The sequence below is a fragment of the Hipposideros armiger genome, unplaced genomic scaffold, assembly GCF_001890085.2.
Source record: "Hipposideros armiger isolate ML-2016 unplaced genomic scaffold, ASM189008v1 scaffold_121, whole genome shotgun sequence".
In the NCBI taxonomy this organism is placed as follows: Eukaryota; Metazoa; Chordata; class Mammalia; order Chiroptera; family Hipposideridae; genus Hipposideros; species Hipposideros armiger.
Genome location: NW_017731471.1, coordinates 629,382 through 652,615, shown reverse-complemented (window position 1 = coordinate 652,615; position 23,234 = coordinate 629,382). Strand labels below are relative to the sequence as shown.

Genomic DNA, 23,234 nt, shown 5'->3' with positions numbered 1-23,234 from the left:
TGGGAGGGCCCAGCCCTGAAAAAATGGCGGCCTCCTGTGCAGTCCCAGACCTGAGCCTCTGTGGGAGGACCCAGCCCTGAAAAAATGGCGGCCTCCTGTGCACCATTCGCACAAGCTCCACACCAGGGGAACAATTGTTCCCCAAACCTCCAGCTCCCGTGCCAAAGGCACTCAATTCAGTCCTTCCCAGAGGCTCCTGGTCCCCGCTCACAAAGCTTCTCCCTCCACCAGGAACCGAGTGAGTGCTCACCAGCAAGCGAGTCGGTTTGCCGGCTCCACTGTTTCTCCAGACATCCCCAGCCTCACCAAGTCGAGCAAAGAGAGTCCTCACTATTTTCTCCTTCTAGCTATTGTAGAACTCCTCTTCCAGGCAACGTAACTCTGGGGTGGTGAGCGCGGTGTGGGGCCGGAGGGTCTCGCCCCCAACTGGAGAAGCCTCCCCACCGCTAAGGTGACCCTCACGGGGTTCGCTCTCTCTCGTCTCCTTCCCTCCTACCGGACTCGATGTGGCTGCCTCTTGAAGTCCTTTGTTTAGAGGTCCTGCTTATCTAGGGTCCAGGGAACTTCCGTGGTTGAATATCTTATAAATTATTTGTAATTTTGTTGTGATCCTAGGAGGTAGTTCACACAGCGTCTGTCTATTCAGCCATCTTACCGGAAGTCGAAGTTTTGTTAATTGTGGTATACCTTAACCTTAAAAATTTCCAGTTATTTTGTAATTTGGTAATACTTTGCTTTTCAAACTGGAAAATGTGCAAATGATTGTTTTTTTCCTGTTAGTTTCTTGTGAGTATTCTGGTGATGAAGGCTTTGTTTTGTTAATACAGCATATTTTGAGAACTTAATGATTCTTGGATATTGTTCATAATAATGAAATTATTTTGATCGTTAACCTGATTTCAACAAAGATCAATGACATGAGTTTATCTCAAGTCCTTTTAACATATGACTTTCACTTGGTTTCCATTTTAAACACTTTTCCAAATGTTCATCTTCTGTACAAATGTACATCTTCTGTATCTTTGTCTATTTTCTATACAAATTTTCTAAATCTGGAATAATTTTTTTTCCTGCTGGTTCTATTTGGGTAGCAAAATTTCTTTGGTTCTTTATGTGCTCAAAAAACAAAGGTTGCATTTTAATTGAAGTGTTTTACTTGTTTTATATTTGAGTAAGGTTTTTAACTAGCAATTTTAAGATTATTTTCAGTTTACTTTGTAGCACAGGTAAGTATTTTAAATCATTTAAGTATAACACAGATGTCCAGCCAGTAGATAGGATGTATTTGTAAATACCTAAACTGGTTTCAGTTGCCTCCAGCTTTCTTTATGTTAGAATTGTCAGCAACGAAATAAATATGGTCAGTGGTGGTAACCTCTCAGCTTAATAGTATTTGAAGATTATACCCAGCCTTTCTTTCCTGTTCTGTGTTCTTTGGAGGTGTTGGGACTTTAAGAAAATGAGAAATACCATCTGTCCCCCCCCACAAAAAAAAGAGTTTGGGTTTTCTATTGTTAGCAAAATAATTCATTTTTCTTACTTTCTATATGCTCCTTTAGCTTTAACTTTGAAATTTAAAAATAAAATTGAGGTGTGTAGATTCTAAATCTTTAATATGATCAAATTTCCTAAATATATGACAATGCCATTAATAAATTATTTTTTGTTAAAATTTTCTCTAAAACTGGCTTAGATTTTTTTCATAAAATCAGGGAATACACATTTTGTAATTTTTTAAAAATTTAATTTAATTATTTTTTATTATGAAATACACATTTTTTAGAATTAGTTTCAGCTGTACAACACAGTGCAATAGTTATACTTTTTACCCATTGAAGTGACAACCCCCTCCCCCAATCCGCCACCCCATTTTCCCCCAATATCATACATATCTGTTACAAATCCCTTGACTCCACTCCCACACATTTTGTAATTTGATATACCAGTAAATTGTTATAAACTCTGGTTTCTTAATATCACCCAGCCTTTATTTTTCTACTGCTATGTTTTTTTTTGAAAAAGTTATTTGACACTAATTTTCCTGGTACTCTCACTGAAAAGAAAACTGCTGTTTTTCATTATACTATTTCAAACTCTTGTTTAGCTTTTTGATTATTTAGCAACTTCATCATCTCACAAATTCCACCATTTGCCATACAAATTTCTATGTTGTCATACTTTTTATAGAAAGTTTCATATCAATATACTAATTATGAGCCAAAGAGTTAAAAAAATACTAATACAGATTTTGAAGGTGAGGAATTCCATAGCAATTCTATTAAATGTTTTACTTTTTATTCTTAATACTGAAGTATATAATGTTTATTAAAACAAAGACTCACTACTAGAAGGATGTGTTCATCAACCTGTTCTCTCAAAAAATATTCAACATTCTTTGACTATAGTCATTTGAATTGTTTTACATATCAACCTTTTAAATAGTTACTATGTTTTAACGACTACATATACTTAGTTTCTTTGTATCTCTAGAGGGCATATATTTAAACCTATAAACTTATTCAGAATTCTCTGTTTTAACTAACTATTCTGTTGTGATATTGTGCACAAAATGAAAAAAAAATTTATAAAAAATTTGTCACTTTTGTGTAAGGATGCACAGTATTTTGACCTTCTAAAAATGTATTTTTTATTTATCATTTTTCTTCAAACCATTTTTCAGAACCTCTTAAAAGATAAAACAGTATATTGTAGGATGTACCTGATATGTACTGTAAGTGCATTTTAGAGATGGAACATACTGGACTAATGATGTGTAGAACATATTTTTGTTTTAATCTTTAAAAATCAAAGCTTGAATTCTCTCTAAATACATATATTGAAAATCAATGAAATACAGATATCTTTAAGAATATGACTATAGTGTATTTGCTCAAGCACTCATTAGGACAGAAGTAGTGAATGAGTAGAGAGTATAGCACTGGCATAGTAAAATTAGTAGCAGTTGGGGCTCAGGATCTTAGGTTTTACTCCTGAATGTCACTAACAGTTTTGTTCCTTTGGCCAAGTCATTCCCCCTCTCTTAAGCCCATTTCCTCATATGTAAAAGGACAGAATTGGACTCTAAGGTCCCTTCTTCTAGCTCTAACATTTTGTGCTGGTTTTCCAATGGTTGTTTCTCTAAAGCTCTCTCGTATGAGATTTTTATCTTGATTCCTCTTTCTTTCTTTTTTTTTTTTAAGAAACTCAACATTTTGAATCTACTCATCAGCAAAAGGTAGTTTTCTTTTCCTGTTTGAGTGCTTAAACAAGAGACGTTACTCATTTTCTTTCTGGATAGGATCAGAATTACTAAACGCATTTCTTTCTAATTTTTTCTGATTGCTTGTTCACCTTTGCGTTTTTGGGCTCATCCCTTATTTTATTTTTGCTCTCTTAGTAGATAAAGGTGTAAGGTGTAATAAGCATTATCTTGGTATTCATTGTGTGAATTAGAAAACTTAAGCTTGTTGGTTTGGGGATTCTATTTATTCTCTTCATGAACCAGTTACGATAGTTGTTTCTTTGTGGGTTTCTACCCTCACTACCATATTGTTTTGCTTTCCCCCTCCCCTCTCCCTTGCTACCCTTTCAGGAAAATGGAGTAATGGCTCCATTACTTTAGGCTCTGCCCAGGGTTTCTGCCACAAGAGGGGCACAGCCTGTGCCTCTGGTGCTTCTGCTAAAGTTGTGACTGCTTTGGATGCTACACCTGCCCCAAGATGTAATAGCATTGAGATTCCACGGGCACTACCTTGTTGCCTGGATGATTTTCTCAGAAATGTCTTGAAAGCCTGAAGAAAGGAACCTTTGGAGCAAACAGAATTAACTAGGGATCATGATTATACATCCATCACATGCATACCAGCATGCGTCCAGCAGAGGCCTCCAAAACGATGCTTTGCCAGCCTCTGCTGATTCTCAAGTGATGATGTCCTTGAAGTCTCTGTGACCCGTGACTCAAGAGTTAAGGCAGTGGAGCTTCTCTTAACAGCATATCACAGCGGGCTTGGTAGATGGTACCCATCTCACTTCAACATGTTTGTTGACTGAGGTTGAAGGTCAGCCTTAGCCTTTAGGTCCTTCCAATTAAGTTTCAACTTTGAGGTGTAGGCTATGTGATAGGCTAGGCTTATGATACAGTGGCCCTTTGACATAATGGACTTGAGCCATTAGTCATAATTTGTGGAAATTAATTTTATTATCCTTTTTATGGATTAATATACATGGCTATCTATACATTAGGTTTTCCTTTGGTCAAAAGGTGTTAGAGGGCACATCTAAAACATCTTGGTGAGGTGTAGCTTAGGGAGTCTCCATCGCTCTGTGTGTAGCTTTCAATTTGCAGAAAAATGACCATTCTCTGAAGTTTGTAATATTTTTCTGCTTCTGCAGTGACTGATTATTCTATATATTATGGTCTTATGGAAGGTTGTTGATAAATTGTGTAATCCTTCAGTGTGTGGATCTCATTTCAATTTCCATGATTTATTAGTTGATATAGAATTGTATTATCTCATGCATATCATATTTCTTAGTTCATGACAGTCCACAACTTGAGTATGAATTAGGTAGGTTTACATATTTCTACCTTCTGTTTAGTAGACAGAGTCTAGAGTTTGAAAGAAGAAAAATTATGTGGCTTCTTAAAATTAACAACCAAGTCTTTATAGGTAATATGGCAGTTAAGACTTTATTTGAACTTGTAAAAACAAACTGAAATCATGTGATTGAAATAATCTTTAACTAAATTAATGAACTGTGTTTTTGTTGACTATTATTCTCTCACCAAAATGGTGATATAAGATGTTGTAACTGCAAGTGAACTATGTTTTTCTATTTGTAATTTAGTATACAACACTCCGCATTGTGTGCATGTATACACACACACATGCCTTTGCACATTTATTTATTCCAAAACAGTGGTTTTATCCAAAATGGTTTGAGAGAGTTTTTCCCTGTCCATGGGAAATGACAATATAGTACTAAAGGTGATTTAGAGTTTTTTCAGAACGATGCTTTTATTGCATTTAAAGAACCACCCTTTATTCTGAAACTATTTCTTAATTTGTGGAGGGTGTATTGAAATATTCTTTATTTTATAAAATGGTGAAAATAAATGACATTTGGGTTTAAATTTTTTTTCTTGGCAAAACAAAAAGTTGGCAATCCTGTATTAGTCCTCATTTTAAAAATGTTTACTGTGTGCAACACATGTCAGCAAACCATGGATCTAGAAGTTTAAAAGCAATGTTTCTATTTTTATTTTTTTAATTAAAATTTATTGGGGTGATAATGGTTAGTAAAATTACATAGGTTTCAAGTGTACAATCTGTAATACTCCTACATCATCTATATAGCATCACATTGTGTGTTCACCACCCAGAGTCAGTTCTCCTTCCATCACCATATATTTGACCCTGTTTGAGCAATGTTTTATAATTCAACACCAGTAGGATTTAAACTGGAAGTGATCTAATCTGCAATTTATTGAATTGCAAATCAGAGCAGAAACCCTCAGATACACAAACTCATTTGTGGTTTCCTTTAGCAATTGGTAACTCTCTGTGTTGTCTAAATATTTCTGATCCCACTTTGGGGGGGGGGAGCGGAAAGCACCAAAATACATATATAATAGGCATTTATGGAGGTGATTATCTATTTTGCTTCACTCTGGTTAGCTGCCTTTGCTATATATCTTTGAATATAAATAGAAAAATCTACCTTAAATTAAGAGGCCATTAACATGCATTAATATATTTTATTGAATGAATTATTGATTGAAATGTGAGTGCATGTTAAATATAAAGAGGAGTTTCAAATTCAAAATAACAAAAGTTCCATAATTCTAACAAGTTTTTGACTGAGCCACAAAGTCAGATTGTAGAGTAGATGTTTATGTATAGAATTTAATTCACGGCAAATTGAGAATCATGCCACCTTCCTTTTGAACCTTTCTATAAGGTATTCCTTTGTTACTGTGATTCATGAATGTATATCAAAAGGACACGCAGGTGCAAAACTCCTCGTCTTGCACAAAAGCTGCATGATTGCTTTTATGGTTTAAGATGTCTTCCTTATTGCAAACATGTAAACTTATTAGGAATATATTTCAACATAAGATGGTATTAAAGAAGTACTTTCTTTTGCTTTTAGGAGTTGATTTTCCATTAGCAAGTTGGTCTTTGGGGAGCATCATGAGAAATTTTAATATGAATGCAGCTATTGCACTGTCTACTATTTTGGAAAGTGAAAACTCATTTATGATAATTACCATGTGTATAATTAATAGCACTCATGTCCTGTCTGCCCTAGTTTGAATATTATTAGGGCTTTCTGATCACTTCAATGCTTAATATTTAGTGTTTGCTTCCATTTATTTAACATAACTTATGAAGTAAATTGAAATTTAAGGGCCAAAAATATTATTTCCCAGTTTGAGGCACTGTCTTATAATGAAGAGGCTTCTTACATACTGATATTCTAAGAATATGTTTTGCTGTTGAATAAATCCTGTCATGTGGAGTTTTGTGTTGGAATGCCATTTGTCTGAATAAGTAAATTTACTATTGTGGGCCTGTCTAACATTGTAGTTATTGGATGATGGCAGCAGAGTAAATATAGGATTAGAAGATTGTCCAGCATGAAGTAACAATTGGTCAAAACAGTTAGTAGAAGTGTCCCTCAGATTTTTCAATATATCGCAGAATTGCTTGAATTTTGAAAATATCAGTGCTAAGAGCATTTTCAAAAGTTTTATTTGATAGCTTAGGTTAAAACATGATTCTGGTAGTGTTTTATTTACAATGTAGAGTCTATTGACACATTTGTCTTCGTTTTGAAGCAGAATTCTTTATTTTTGTTTTTAATTTTTATTTTGTTCTTCACCAAATACGTAGTTTTTTTATTGTCTTTTTACTCTCAAGAATTGCCAAGAAGATGCTTTTAGAAGAAATTAAAGCCAATCTTTCCTCTGATGAGGATGGATCTTCAGATGATGAACCAGAAGAAGGGAAAAAAAGAACTGGAAAGCACAATGAAGAAAACCCAGGAGATGAGGGTGAGCTCCCCAAAGAAAAGTATAGGATGCCATAATTTGATTGTTTGACCAGTTCAGTCGTTGAAGACTATGTGACCATACATTTTTTTAATACATATATTTGAAGTTTATTAAAATGTTTAAAACTTTACTACCTTTACTCCATTTGAGTATCTTTTAATAATTTTGCACGTTTTGTCAGTCACTGCCCATAAACAGATGATTTTTAAAGCAAAATATTTTTTACCTTTAAAAAATCTACAAAATGTATTGGTGATACTTAATTAATATTTTAAAAAAGTAATAGATCAAGTCTGATGTATGAGCTTGCCTGGTATCACCAGTGACACCCAGGTAAGTGCATAGTTCTGATCTTTTTTATAAATCATGAAAATCATCAACAAAATGGTTTTATAAAACATTTTAAAGGAGAAAAGGCTGAAAGTTTTCCTGATTTATTTTCCTCCATTTAGAAGCAAAAAATCAAGTCAATTCTGAATCAGATTCAGATTCTGAAGAATCTAAGAAGCCAAGATACAGACACAGGCTTTTGAGGCACAAACTGACTGTGAGTGATGGAGAATCTGGAGAAGAAAAAAAGATGAAGCCTAAAGAGCACAAAGAAGCCAAAAGCAGAAATAGAAGGAAGGGTAAGACATTTAAATTTTTTTTAAAGATTTTATTGGGGAATTGGGGAAGGGGAACAGACAAGTTGCTGTCCTTTTGTTCTTCAGTGTAGTTGTGGAGGATGTTGCATCACCAGCCCATGTTGGTATTATCATTGCGCTCTTCCCGGGTGAGGCAGATCGGTCGCCAGCCACTGGATGGCCACTCACAGTAGCTTATGGCAGTCCACTGTAGCAGGGGCTGCAGCCTACGCCGTCGCTGGCAACTCAAGGTAGCCCAGCTCCAGGTCGAGCTGTTGTTCACCATCTTAGCTGTAGAGGGTGCAGTGTCACTGGCCCTCATGTGGGATCTGAACCGGGGCTCTGCTGCTCAGAGCTGGCGTCCCAAGCCAACTCTTACCCATCGCGCCACTCGGCCGGCCCAAGACATTTTAATTTTGAGTGTAAGGAACATTTTGGTTTTATAAACTAATTATAGTAATGAAATTTAAGATGTCTGCTCCTACAATTGACCACCTATATTAGTAAATATCAGCACACTGGCAATAAGTATTCTCTTACATGAGAGTGAAGTAAAGAATGTAGAGTGGGAAGATATCCCAGAAACTTGAGAGATGACACAAGAATATTTTTAACTTTTAGTAGTTACACACATTTAGATTAAAGAGATAAATAACTTTAACAACAAATAAAAGCTATATAGAAAATATAGGCTTGCCGATAACTGCAGGAAGAAATAATGTTTTCCTAAGGAAAGAGAGAAGATACAATTAGTTAGGGTACATTTATGCAAGTTTATATACAAAACTTCTATGTAGTCAGATTAAATTTTCATTACATTAAAGTTTGAATCCTTCTGCTTGAGTACTTACGTGTTTCTAGCATGATGGTAAACACTGAGGATACAAAAATGAATAAGGAAATCATTGTCTTATATGGTGGTTTTCAGTCTGGCTACACATGTGAATCACTTCAGGGATTTTGAAATATACCTGTGACAGGGCTCCATCCCAAGCCAACTAACATAGTATAATCGGTGGTGGTGGGACCTAGGTATCCATATGTTTTAAAAGCATCTCTGATATGATTCTGATAACTAGCCAGGTTTGGAAGTTATTGGTTTAGTAAGAATTATTGACATTAATATTATAAGAAATTATAGCACCATGAGAGATATCTTGTATAACAGAGCTACTGTATAGTGTGGCACAAAAGAGTGTTTCTTTAGCTTCTTAGGGGGTTATCCCCAGGGAAGACTTCATAAAGATGAGGAATTTCACTCAGTGGACGAAGTTGTAATTGGGAAGCAGGTGGATGTGTTGTGAAGGTTTATAATGCAAGCAGGGAAAAAATTTTAAAAGCCTCTGCAAAATGGTAAATGGTGGAGGCGGTGCAATTAATATGGTACGGTTGGACTATAGGAGGGAGTATCTAAAGGAACAGCAGGAAATGAAGCTGGGCCAATGAGCCAAAGACCATGTACTGGAGACCCTTGGCAGTAAGTCCAGGGGTGCATAAGGCTGTAGAGTAAAACATGGTCCATCTCTTTGGTGTGTTCTTTTTACTTTAGAGTTGGGGGGAGAGTATTCTTATATTAAATTATCACACGCATATTGAGATAATTAAATGTGAAATTTGCCTAAGAATTTTGGCTAACAAAAAGTTCAAAGAAAGTTTTTTGCTTCTTAGGGGCACATTCTGAACACTTTACTAACCAACTCCTGAAGGGAAGATTAACTCTTCTTTGCCACTAGGAATAGGAAAACATTTTGGGAAGTGACTGAAAAGTATATTAGGCTCCCTTAGGCTGGAGAGCCTTTGAAGTTTTTTTAATTTTTTAATATAGAAAAGTATTTAATTATTTTAAAAATCATAGCTGTATTAAGATTTAATTCACAAACGGGGTAATTTAGAATTTAAAATTATATATATTTTTAAGATTTTATTGGGGTAGGGGAACAGCATTGGGGGATTGAGGAAGCGGGACAGACAAGTTGCTGTCCTGTTGTTCTTCAGTCTAGTTGTTGAGGACGTCACTTCACTGGCCCATGTTGGTATTAGCATTGCGCTCTTCCCAGGTGAGGCAGATGAGTCGCCGGCCGTTGGACGGCCACATGGCGGCTCATGGCAGCTTATGCCGGCTNATCGTGAAGTCATAACGATGTAATTTGAATTGAAATGAACTTAACTTCAATTGCATATATGAACTGTAAAGCTTATGCAGCTTCATTCCCCTTGAATATTATTCATGTCATAAATTACATTTTTTACATTTTATGCCAAATAACATATAATTATTTTGTATGCTTTTGTTTTTAAATCTCAATAGAAAATAAACCTGGAGTTACAAACTCAAATTAAAATAATACTGAGTTTTATATTTGCCCCTTTATGTTTGTTTTTCATGGATATGTATTTCTTTATATATCTTTGAGTTACTGTATAGCATTCTTTCATTTTAACCTGAAGACCTCCCTTTAGCATTTCTTTTAGGGTAGGTGTAGTTTTCATGAACTCCCTTGGCTTAGGAATGTCTTAATTTCTCACTCTATTTTGAAGGATACTTTGTTCTGTACAGAATTTTCAGCTGACAGTTATTTTCTTTCAATACTTTAAAGTATGCACTGCCTTCTGGCCTCCAATTTTCTCATGAGAAATCAGTTTATAAAGTTTGATTATAATGTTATTTGTCTGGATCTCTTTTAGTTTATCATGTATAGACTTTGAAGAGCTCTTGGGAGTTGTAGATTGTGCTCTGTACTCAAATTTAGCGAGTTTTTGGCCATTATTCCCTCAAATTATCTTTGTACTCCTCTATCTTTTTTTCCTTCTTGGACTTTCATAATATATATGTTGGTCAGCTTGATGTCTCACAAGACTGGATAATTTCTATTCACATCTTCATGCTTGCTAATTCTTCTGCTTGGTCATACCTGCTATTGAATCCCTTTTGAATTTTTTATTTTACTTACTGTCTTTTTCAGCTGCAGATTTTCTGTTTGGTTCCTTTTTGTAATTTCTACCTGTTTGTTAATAGTTCTAGTTTGTGCACACCTCCGTTTTCTCATTTCCTTTAGTTTTTTGTCCATGGTTTCTTTTGGGTTTTTGAGCATAATAAAGATAATTACTTTAATGTCTTTATCTAGTAAGTATACTTTTGTGGATTTCTCAGGGGTGGTTTCTGTTTTATTTTGTTGTCTTGAATGCGCCACTTTTCCTATTTCATTGTATGGTTTGTGATTTTTCTTTTTATTGCAAATAGCTAATTTGAATATTATAATGTGATAATTTTGGAAACTAAGCTATCTCTCTTAGTATGGTTTTGCTATATTTATTTTTCTTAGGTTGTAGTAATATGATCGTTTTGAGATGCTTCCCAATTATTTTTGCAAAGTCTGTTCCTTGTTTTGTGTCATCACTGAAGTCTGTTCCTTTTATTAATGTTCTGCTAATATTTTGAAAGAGATTTCCTTGAATGCCTCATTTTTTTTTTTAGTTTTGCAGATTGACTGTGCACTGAAGCACTCCTTTAGTACTTAACTAGGCTTGTCCTGGAGCTAGGCACTAGCCCAAGATTCAAACTTAAGGTCTTCTCAGGGTTTTTTTCTGAGCATGTGTTTTGCCTAGGCATACATGTGGCTTTCTAAATTCTCCTACATATGTTACTGGTTTTGAATGTTCTAAATTCCAAAAGTCTCATTACAAATTCTTCTCTGGGCCTTTGTTGGTCAATTTAATGTCTCCACCTATGATGTCTTTTCCCTGGTGTTTGTGGGTTTATATTTGCCTTGTACTTTTTAAAATTATTTTTTAATAACCTGTGTGTGCTGTTTTTCCTACCAGAGTTTCAAGTTAAGTGAAACGGTGACAAGAGTCTTATGTCAATCCTTCAGTTATCCCCCAGACAGGTTAGAACAGACATACACAATAATTTGCAAATAAGGTCTGCTGTACTCCTTCATTTGAGAGAGGGAACTGGCAACCAGGCTGATGCTGCTTGAAGAAAAAGACCATCACTTCACCAGGGAGGTGATACGGTTAGGGCAAGTAAATATACCATAAAACTCCCCTACTATTTTGAAGATGGGTTTTTCTTAACTGAGCATTCACTGGGTTTCTGTAAACCTTTGGCTGTGTTCCAGAACACTGATAAAATTGGTCCAGACAGTTTCTGATTATTTTTCTTTGACATTTCTGTGTTGAAATGAGAGGTTGGAGCTTCGTAGTCCATCATTTTTTTGACGTTTGCCTTTTCCTTTCATTTTTGAATGTTACTATCCCTGGGTATAGAATTCTAAGTTGATAGTAGTTTTTTTTTTCTTTCATGTGTTTAAAGGTGGTGTTTTTAAATTTTTTTAAAGATTTTTTTTTATTGGGGAATTGGGGGGATGAGAATAGTGCTGAGGAATTGGGGGAAGGGGAACAGACAAGTTGCTGTCATTTTGGTCTTCAGTCTAGTTGTGTAGGATGTTGCTTCACTGGCCCAAGTTGGCACCATCATTGCGCTCTTCCCAGGTGAGGCAGATCAGTCCCAGGCTTCTGGACGGCCGCTCACTGCGGTTGCTGGCCGCTCACACTGGCTGCTGGCTACACACGGTAGCCCATGGCAACCCACTGCCGCAGGGGCTGCAGCCTATGCTGTAGCCGGCGACTCACGGCTGCCCAAATCCAGGTTGAGCTGTTGTTCAGCATCTTAGCTGTGGAGGGCAGTGTCACTGGCCCTCATATGTGGGATCTGAACCNGTTGTGCAGTCTTCCTGGTTACCAGAGCCAGGTGCTCCAAGTATGTCTGTTCTGTGGGTTGTGTGTGTCCTCCTGTTGTAGTTGAGCCTTGGTTGCTGTTTGCATATCATTGGGAGGGATTATTCCTCAGGCTGATTGGTTGTGAGGACTCGCTGTGACTACAGTTGAATAGCTATGGTGCATAGGCTGACCCTAAAGAGCAGACTTTGGTTTAGCAAGGCCCTGGTGCCTGCCCAGTCTGCCCTTTTTGTGTGCTGACCTTGGTGGTGGCTGGGTGATACTCTGGGTTCTTCTGAAGCTGGCTACTGGGAATATCAGCCCCAGGGACTCCTGGGAGGGGACCCACTGCCATCTAAGTTCAGCAACAGCCTATGGCCTGCCTGGATTCACCTGGCATAATCAACAAAGCAATCTGTAGTTGGCCACTACCCATGCTATGCTTGGAGGTGCCTCAAGAAGTCAAGCTGCAAACCAAGACTTGTTGTCACCTATGCCAGACTTGGGGTTGCTTAGCCAGAGGTTCGGGATACACCAAAGCCACATGCTGCTGTTTTGGTTTTGTGAACCTGTAAGTGATTTCGAGAAAAGCTGCAGCATGAGCCAATGTAGGCCATTTGTACTGAAAAGCCACAAGAAGTGGCTTGGGTGTGCCTGAATATGGGTGATGTGTGGCCTTAGGGAGTCCGTGCAAAAACCGTGTTAGCTAGGTTGATGGAAATTCAGGTATGCTGGTTGCCTGCATCTGCCCACCAGCAGTGGGGAAGGCTCAACAAAGAAACAATGGCTTCTGCCAGCTCCTCTGCCCGGAAGTAGGCTACCTCTCCAGTCCTTGCCCTGTAGCCAGACAACTCAGTTCCTCCCAGTATTTTTCTGGTGCCTTTTGAACTGTTGCTCCAGTGCTGAGTGAGTCCCTTANCCGAACCGGGGCCCTCTGGTGTCCCAAGCCAGTTCTTAACCATCACACCACTCGGCCGGCCCATATACCACTTTTTAATCCATTCATCTACTGATGGATACTTAGGTTGCTTCTGTGTCTTGGCTATTGTAAATAATGATGCAGTGAACATATAGATACATATATGTCTTCAAATTAGTGTTTTACGTTGCTTCAGATAAATACCCAGATGTGAAATTACTAGGTCCTTCTTTGTCTGTTGTTATAGCCCTTCTTTTAAAGTCTGTTTTGTCTGGTGTAAGTATTGCCACCAGAGCTTGCTTTCTTTGTTTCATTTTAATGAAATATCTTTTCCCATTCCTTTACTTTGATTGTGTGTCTTTCAGTCTGATGTCTCTTGTAGGCCGCATGTTTAAGGGTCTTGTTTCCTTATCCATTGAGACACCCTATGTCTTTTGAGTAGAATATTTAATCCACTTATATTTAAAGTAACTGTTGAGAGATATGTAGTTACCCAATTTATTCAAATTATTTAATCTTTTTCTCTTCTTAAAGGAGCCCCTCTAACGATCCTTATAATACTTTTTTGGTGATGATGAGCTCCTTTAGCTTTTTCCTGTCTGGAAAGCTCTTTTTGCCCCTTCGATTCTAAATGAGAGCTTTGCAGGGCAGACTCATGTTGGTTGTAGGTCCTTGCTTTTCATCACCTTGAATATTTTGTGCCAATCCCTTCTGGCCGGCAAAGGTTCTGTGGAGAAAAAAGCTGACAGTCTTATATGAGTTCCCTTGTAGGTAGCTAACTTCCTTTCTCTTTCTGCTTTTAAGATTATTTCTTCATCTTTAACCTTTGCATTTTAATTATGTTGTGTTTTGATATGGGCCTCTTTGGATTCATCTTGTTTGGGACTCTGTGCTTTCTTGGCTTGTATGTCCATTTTCTTTGCCAGGTTAGGGTAGTTTTCTCTCATTATTTCTTCAAATAGTTTTTCAATTCCTTGCCCTCTCTCTCTTCCCTTCTGGTACCCCTATGATGTAAATTTGGTACGCTTGATGTCCCAGAGGCCCCTTAAACTGTCCTCATTTTTTTTTGGATTCGCTTTCCTTTTTCCTGTCATGATTGGGTGTTTTGTGCTACCTTATATTCCAAATCAATGATTCATCCTCTTCTTCATCTAATTTATTGTTGATTCCCTTAATGTATTCTTTTTAAAAATTATTTTTAAGATTTTTATTGAAAAATATATCTGACATANAGCACAATTTGTAGAAAGGACTATATTTTCCCTATTGAATTGTCTTAATGCCTTTGTGGAGAATCAGTAGACCATAAATGTAAAATTTTATTTCTCTTCCATTGACCTGTGTGCCTGTCCTTTATGCCAGGAACATAATTCTGTATTAATGTAGCTTTGTGTACCAGTTTCTTAGCCCAGAAGAACTTTTCTCACCAAAACTATTGTTACTTTTTTTTTAATTTAAGTGAGTTGATATAAAGAAAATAGTATACAGCATTTAAATTCTGCTCTTTTAAAGAGATGGTGAATATTTTTATGTGTATATTGGCCATTTATATTTCTAAAGACCCTCCATCTATCTCATTACTAATGTGCCAAATCTCTTCTCTGAATAACTTAAAATGTTGATCATTAGATTAGAATTGAGTTTTATCCATCTTGAATCTAGTGAAGTTACTTTGCTTTTTTATTTCCTTTCTCTTCTTTAGGAATGTACACAAAGGTAAAGCAGTTCTAAATAGTAAATAATTCATTTAAGGAAATATGTTGTTAAGTATTTTATTTTGCATTTTAAATGTTATTTAGGTCTGCAAAGAAAGCAGAGTTGGAAGAAAATCAGCGGAGTTATAAACAGAAAAAGAAAAGGCGACGCATTAAGGTTCAAGAAGATTCATCCAGCGAAAACAAGGTAATAATGACATTTATTGTGTGCTTGAATTTTGACTGGTACAGTGGACGATAATAAGTATGTTATTACCTCGTCTTCATTCCATTCGTTCTTTAAATTCTACTAGTTTATTTATTTTTTATGGTTTTGTGGAAGGATTGACTTAGTGAGTGTAAATATGCAGAAGTCTTAATTTTGACCAATTTTTTTCTGTTTCTTTACTAAATCTAATGGAAAGTTTAAACTGTCCTAATTCATTATTTCATGTTCGAAGGACTATAGAATTGATGTGAAGTGTTCTATTTTTCGAAGACATAAAATATTTTATCCTGTATAATGGTTCATGTGGAATACATTTCTTCTACAAATGAAGTTATCCAGTTTGAATTTTTTGCATATAAGCAGAATTATGCAAAATATAAGTTCTCTGTAACATGTTTTATTCTGTGAACACTATTCATTTTTTGGGGGGGAGGGGCTTATTTTTTGAAATGAGCCTTTTAATTATTTCTAAGTGTATAATTCAGTGGCCTTAATTACATTCACAATTGGAAACTCTGTACCCGTTAAGCAGTGACTCCCCATTCCCAAATACCCCCAGCCCCTTGTACCCCCATTCTAATTTCTGTGTCTATAAATTTGCATATTGTTAAATAGCTCATACAATTGGAGTCATATAATTGTCATTTTGTGTTTGGCTTATGTTATTAACATAATGCTTTCAAACACATGCTATGTGTTTGCATGTATCAGAATTTCTTTTCTTTTAAAGGCTGGATTATATTCCACTGTATGTATATATAACATTATATTTATTCATTTATCTGTTGATGGGCATTTGGGTTGTTTCCATATTTGGCTATCTTGAATAATGATGCTATTAATTTGGGTATACAAATATCTGTTTGAATCCCTGCTTTTAATTCTTTTGGTTATAATCTGAGAAGTGGACTAGCCAGATCATGTGGTGATTCTGTATTTAATTCTTTGAGGAACTGTCACAGTGTTTTCCCAATGCACCAGGCTTCCAATTTCTCTACATCCTTACCAATACTTGCTATTTTCTGTTTTGTTTTGTTTTAAATGGCCATCCAAATAATATCTCATTTGTGGTTTTGATTTAAATTTCCCTAATGACAAATGATACTGAGTATCTATTCACGCTCTTATTGAACATTTCTATATTTTTCTTAGAGAAAAGTCTATTCCAGTCCCTTGTCCCACTTTTGGGTTTTGCGTGTATGTTAATAATCCTGTTTTTTTTTTTGTTTTTTTGTTTTTTTGTTTTTGCAAAGTAAACTTCTGAAAACTTTTAGTATGTTTCCACCATTTTTTGGTATGTTACTTATTTTAATATGAAGTGGATAAATTAGGTAATTTTGTTGTATTTACCTCTGATCATTTCATTTCCAGAGTAATTCTGATGAAGGAGATAAAGAAGACGATGAAGAGGACGAAGAAGAAGATGATGAAAATGATGATTCCAAGTCTCCTGGGAAAGGCAGAAAGAAAATTCGAAAGATTCTTAAAGATGATAAACTAAGAACAGAAACACAAAATGCTCTTAAGGAAGAGGAAGAGAGGCGAAAACGTATTGCTGAGAGGGAGCGTGAGAGAGAGAAATTAAGAGAGGTAAACCAGTTTTTTTGTGATATCTTTTTAACATATGATTTCCATAGATTCATAGATATATTTCAGTATTTCAAGAATAGAATATTGTAATCAACCACAGATGTTTAGTGACAGTTGTTTTTCTCTACTATCAGTATTTCATGCAATTTAAAAATCTTCATTAAGCTATATTAATATACCTAGGTAGATGGAAAGAGTTGAGATTCTTGAATGATGAGCAAAAGGGATTGTGTTTTCTGGCGTAGAAAAGTGTTTAAAAATTTGTGTTTAAATCCATAAAGGATTGAAAAATTTTAAATAAACTTTTTATTGTAAAAATTTTCAAGCACATGTATAGGGGGAGGGGGTAGTATTATAAATTTCTTTGTACCCATTACTCAGCTTCAGCAGTTGCAAACACATGGCCAGTCTTGTTTCATCTATTCTCATACGTTCAGATTATATTTTGGAAGTCTCAGAGATCATATCATTCTGTCCATATGTAATTAATAATATATTGTTGAAAGATAAAGACCTTTTAAACATTACTACAGTACCATTATTACACTAAAAATTAACAATAATTCCNCCACATGGCGGCTCATGGCAGCTTATGCCGGCTGCCGGCCGCTCATGCTGGCTGCCAGCCACACAAGGTAGCTTATGGCAGCCTACTGCAGCAGGGGCTGCAGCCTACGCTGTCGCGGGCGACTCATGGCAGCCCAACTCCAGGTCGAGCTGTTGTTCACCATCTTAGCTGTAGAGTGTGCAGCGTCACTGGCCCTCATGTGGAATCCAACCGGGGCCCTGTTGCTCAGAGCTGGCATCCCAAGCCAACTCTTAACCAACGTGCCACTCGGCCGGCCCTTAAAATTATAATTTACAGTTTACAATTTAATTATTTTTAGTATATTCACAGAAGAATGCTACCACTTGTAAAAAATTTTTGGGATATGCTATACATAGAGAGAGGTGTGCATTTCATTAGTGGACAACTTGATAAACACATATGGCACCTAGATAAAGGCACAAGGACATTCATTACTATTACTCAAGAATCACAACCTCAGCACAACTATTTATATTTCCCATTGAAAGTTTTTAATTAAGTATGTAATATGATCAGGTTAGTTGCCTGTTATTCTGTGAGATTGAAGGCCTTGAATTTGTTTGGAGGATATTGCTATAGTTGATGCCAAGTGTGGAGAAGAGGAGGGTTGACTTGAATTATACAGGAGGTTGAATTTTTAAGCTTTATTAGCTGATATGAAAGAGAAAAGTCAAGAATGACTGTCAGGTCTTTGGAGTTGTCGTGGTATGTTTTTAATACCACAAAAGTAGTTGAGCTTGCCCAGTGGAGTTGTAATATTGTGCAAATGAAGAGCTAAGGGAAAAAATCTTGGAATTCTGAACCTTTTAAGGTCTATTGAGCAATGGTTACCCATTAAAGAAGAGGAAGAGGACGTTCTCTCCTCCCATCTACATATAGTTTATATGTCATGGACATTTTCATGCTACACTAAATAGTGGTATATCATTTTGTGAATGCTTATGTCACAAATTGCAGCATGACTACAAGCTTGTCTTTCAGATTCTAGAAAGGAATTAAACGATTTAGCAGGTTATATAACAACATGAATCCCTGTGCATCTTCAATAAAATGAGAAGTATTGATTTTTGTCTCTGAGGCTCAGTTCAGGACATAGAGTCCCTTTTTTTTAACTTTAATGGGGAATGTGTTTTTTCCAGGGCCCATTAGCTAGCTCCACAGCAAGTTGTTGTCCTTCAATCTTAGTTGTGGAGAGCGCAGCTCAGCTTCAAGTCCAGTTGCCGGGGGTGCAGTCCACCATCCCATGCTGGAGTCGAACTGGCAACCTTATTGTTAAGAGCTTGCATACTAACCAACTTTGCCATCCAGCTGTCCACCGGAAGCTCAGCTGCAGCTCAGCTCAAGTTGTTTTCTTCAATTTAGTTGCGGAGGGCACAGTTCATTGGCCCTTGTGGGAATTGAACTGCCAACCCTGTTGCTGAGAGCACGAGCTCTAACCAGCTGAGCCACTCGGCCACCCCAGGACATAGAGTCCTTTAGTGGGAACAATTACATTCAAGATGCTTTATTAAAACCCGGGTTTTCTGTGACCTATGTTTTCACTGTCCTCTTCTGTGGGTATGTTATTGCCCTAGTGGTTTTTGTTTGTTTGTGTAGGAAGGAATAAATTAAAATATATATTTCTGTATTTATATATATATATTTCTAATGTGGATTATGATTGTAGTGATTGATACTCTTTGAAATTGAATTTCCAAGTTTTGCATTCTCTGGTGTCCCTATATTGTCTGGAAACTTGTGTTGGGCAATGAGGAAAAAGAAGAGATTAGATTACTTATTAAATGAAGTGCAGCATGCAAACTGTAATTTTCATCTAAATTTGAAAAAAGTTCTAGAAGTTATTTTGGTGATAATTTCAAAAATGTAATTGTCTATATTAGATGACATTAAATCGATGTTATTTTTTTCAAGTGTGATAATGGTGTTTAGTTATGTAGGACAGCATATTCTTATGCTTAAGGGTGAAATGTCATGATGTCTGCACTTTGAAATGGTTCAGTGCAAAAAAGTATGTGTGCATGTACAGAGAGAGATAAAGCAAATGTAGTAAGTTGTTAATAAGTGAATTTAGGAGAAGGGATATGGTGATTCATTCAACAATTCTTTCAAATTTTTGGTAAGTTTGAAAATTTAAAAATAAAATGTTTGATGAAAACTTAATACTAGGCTTAAAATTATACTTAATCAGAAAATTTGTGTGTGCATGCATGTAGACACTTTTTCTCTCCACAGTTCCCAGTTACTTAACAGTTTTGTTAATTGTTTTTTCTTGCGGTAAAGTAATTATAACAAAATGTTAACCATTTTTAAGCGTATAATTCTGTGACATTAAGTATAGTCACATCATTGTGCAATTATCAATATCTGTCTGTAGAACTCTTTCATCACATGAATTTCTACATTTCCCTGCCCCCCTGTAGCAATTTTTTATAGTATTTATGTCTGTAATTTTTTTAGATGAATCAGACCTTCGGTTTTGATCTCAGGTCATGGTAGATCTTTTTTAAAAAATTTATTTTGAAATAATTTTAGATTTACAGAAATGTTGCAAAAATGGTAGAGTTTCTACATACCTTTTACTCAGCTTCTTTAATACCTTATACTTACTACATAGTACAGTAATCAAAATCAGGAAATTGACAGTAATCAAAATCAGGAAATTGACACTGATTGATGCAATACTATTAAATAAACCAAGTGTTGGCAAACTACACCAGTAGGCTAAATTCAGTCTTTTGATGTTTTTTTTTTTTAAGCTGAGCCATTCAGCCACTTGCTGGCAGCTCAGCGGCTGCTCAGCTTGGGCCAGGAATTGAACCGCTGTTGCTCAGAGCTCAAACTCTTGAGCGAGCTCCTAACCAACTGAGCCACTTGGCCGGCCCTGATCTTTTGCTGTTTTATAAAGTTATATTGGCAGTCATACTTGCTCAGTTACTGCTTTCATGTGTTTATAACGGCAAAGTCGAGTAAAGATGAGTAGTTGCAATTGAGACTATAGAGCCTACAAAAGTTGAAAAAATATTTGCCATCAGACTTATTACATAAAATGTTTTCTGACCTCTGAAGTGAACTATAGATCTTATTTAGTTGTCATTACTTCCCCACTGATGTCCTTTTTGTGCTTCAAAATCTAATCTAGCATCCCACATTGCTTTCATTTGTAATGTCTCCTTAATCTACTCCAATCTGTGACAGTTCCCCCGTCTTGTCTTTCATGACCTTGACACTTTTGAACAGTATTGATCAGTTATTTTCTAGACTGTCCATCTATATGTATTTGTCTAATATCATCTCATAATTAGATTGAGGGTATTATGCCCTTTACAGGAGTACCACAAAGTGATATTGAATTCTTTTCATTGCATCAAGCAAAGGGTATAGGATGACAATATGTCTTATTACTGGTAATGTTAACCTTGACTACTCTGTTAAGTTGGTGTCTGCTGGGTTCCTCCAGTGTAAAAAATTTTTTTCTCTTCATATTTAATGAGTATCTTGTGGGGAAATACTTTGAGACTATGCAGATCTCCTGTTTCTCCTCATAATTAAGCTCACAAATTTTAGCATTCATCTTGCCTGAAGCAGTTATTGCTGTGATGTTTGTCTAGTGGTGATTTTCTATTTCTTTCATTACTTCTGCATTTATAATAGTGATTTTAAGGAAAAGCTGTCTGTTTTCCCCTATTTATCCCATTATTTATATTAATGTGGACTTATATTTATTTTATTCTGTGAGTTGTAATCGAATTGTTCATTTTGTGGCTCATATTATTCCACATTTGCTTGTTGGGAGCTCCTTCAAGTTGGAACATGTATCCTTTGAATATGTCCCCATTACTTTTTGAGCACTGCTTTGCTTTCTGGCACCAAAAGATATTCCAGGCTCATCTTGTATTTTCCCATCTTGACTTCCTCTGGCCAGAAACATGTGTATTCTCCTGGAATTTTAGATGCCTGTCTCACAGTGGCAATTTTTGGGGGAGAAAAATAAAATGTTGGAGAGCAAATAATCAGGAATTCTTCTTATATTGTTATATGCAGGGCCCAACTTCTTCCCAGTGCTGTGGCTAGAAATGGGGCTCTCCCATAGTTTTGCTGTCAGCACCCTCTGCGTAGTTTTGGAATTCAGCCTGCCTTGCTCTCCAAACCAGGAAAGAAAGGAGGGAGAAAATGGCACTCACAGCCACTTCCCCTCAACCCTCCAGTTTTATAGGTTTATTATTCAAGTTTTGATTTCAGTCCCCAATCTATCTGCTTTTGTTTCCTTTTCGGAGTCCTTAGGTTATTTCCTCTTTTTTTTTTTTGGTTTTGTTTTTAATAAATTTTTTGGAGAACAGTGTGTTTTTCCTGGACCCATCAGCTCCAAGTAAAGTTGTTATCTTCAATCTAGTTGTGGACGGTGCAGCTTAGCTTCAAGTCAAGTCATCATTTTCAATCTAGTTGTGGAGGGCACAACTCACTGGCTCATGTGGGAATTGAACCGGCAACCTTGGTGTTAAGAGCACTGCGCTCTAACCAACTGAGCCAACTGGCTGCCCCTTCGGTCATTTCTTAATGTATTCTGTCCATAAATGGCAAAGAGTCTGTAATCGCCCTTACCCCCATTATGGCCAGCCTACTCTGTATGTTTTAAATAAGCAGAATTCTTTTATTTTACTTTATTTATCTTTGCTAATTACAGATATATTTTATTGACAGGTAAATTCTAATTTTGTTAATTCATATACAGTTAATACTTTTATTTTAATGTAGAAGCATAGTTTTATAATCGTAGTTGGAATATCTTTGAATTATTTTTCTAAATACCATTTGAATCATTAACTAGTCTAATGTATATGATGTAATTAATATCCATTAACGTACATATTACAGACATTCTTCTCACAGTGCTCTAAGTTTTAATGTGAAGTTATTGACAAATTAAGTGAATTACATTTTATTGGGAAGTATTTAACAATTTAATATGCTTTTTTATTTAAGTGAGCAGTGAAGATTCTGAAGATACTGATTTTCAGGAATCAGGAGTTAGTGAACAAGTTAGTGAATCTGAAGATGAACAGCGACCCAGAACAAGGTAAATATTATATTGGTTGTTCAAAAATTTTAGGAATTAATCTGAATAACCATGCTTCAAGTTATTTTTAGAAAAATTGCTATTACTAATAAAGTTAAGTGAAATATTTAATATTTTGATTTGAAACAAATTGTTGGAATTACTAATTTAAATGGGGTGTACATTACATACGAGTATGTATAATTTTAACTGTGTTTTCTAAACAAGGTGGACTTTCAGGGTGCAAAAACACTCTTGAGTGTAATTTTTTATTGTTGTCGGGGGAAGTCATAGTGTAGTAAATGAGAGATTCTGTAGACAAACTACCTCAATCTAATTCCTGGCCTTATTACTTTCTATTTGTATGAATACTCTGTGCTTGTTTCCTCACCTGTAAAATGGGGTATTACAGTAGTACTACCTTATTGATTATTGTGGGCATTAAATTAGATGGTACATATAAAGGGCTTATAATGGTGCTTACTTGGCAAACAGTAAGTGCTCTATGAATGCTAATTATTGGTCTTAGTAGTACTACTAGTATTATAGTAATTAAGATGTGTTTGTTCTTGCAATACACATAGCTACTAATCTAGATTATTAGTTATTTAAAAATTTGCTTCTTTCTTAGCATAGTATTGTAGAATAATACTAACCATTCTAAGCATTTTTTTATGTATTCCAGAATAATATGATCATTCTACAATGTATCAAATGGGAAACCTGTTTGTTTTTATGTGAGTGTGTGTGTGTGTGTG

The 23,234-nt window shown here is 35.9% G+C and overlaps 1 protein-coding gene across 1 annotated transcript in view; it reads left to right on the top strand.

Moving 5' to 3' along the window:
• ATRX (ATRX chromatin remodeler) overlaps positions 1-23,234 on the top strand; it is a 261,625-nt gene that overhangs the window by 102,139 nt on the left and 136,252 nt on the right. Inside the window, exons 12-16 of the mRNA XM_019648172.1 lie at positions 6,924-7,057; positions 7,510-7,686; positions 15,024-15,027; positions 15,121-15,223; positions 16,616-16,834. Of these exons, the coding sequence (XP_019503717.1) occupies positions 6,924-7,057; positions 7,510-7,686; positions 15,024-15,027; positions 15,121-15,223; positions 16,616-16,834 (637 nt within the window). The remainder of the gene's footprint in view (positions 1-6,923; positions 7,058-7,509; positions 7,687-15,023; positions 15,028-15,120; positions 15,224-16,615; positions 16,835-23,234) is intronic.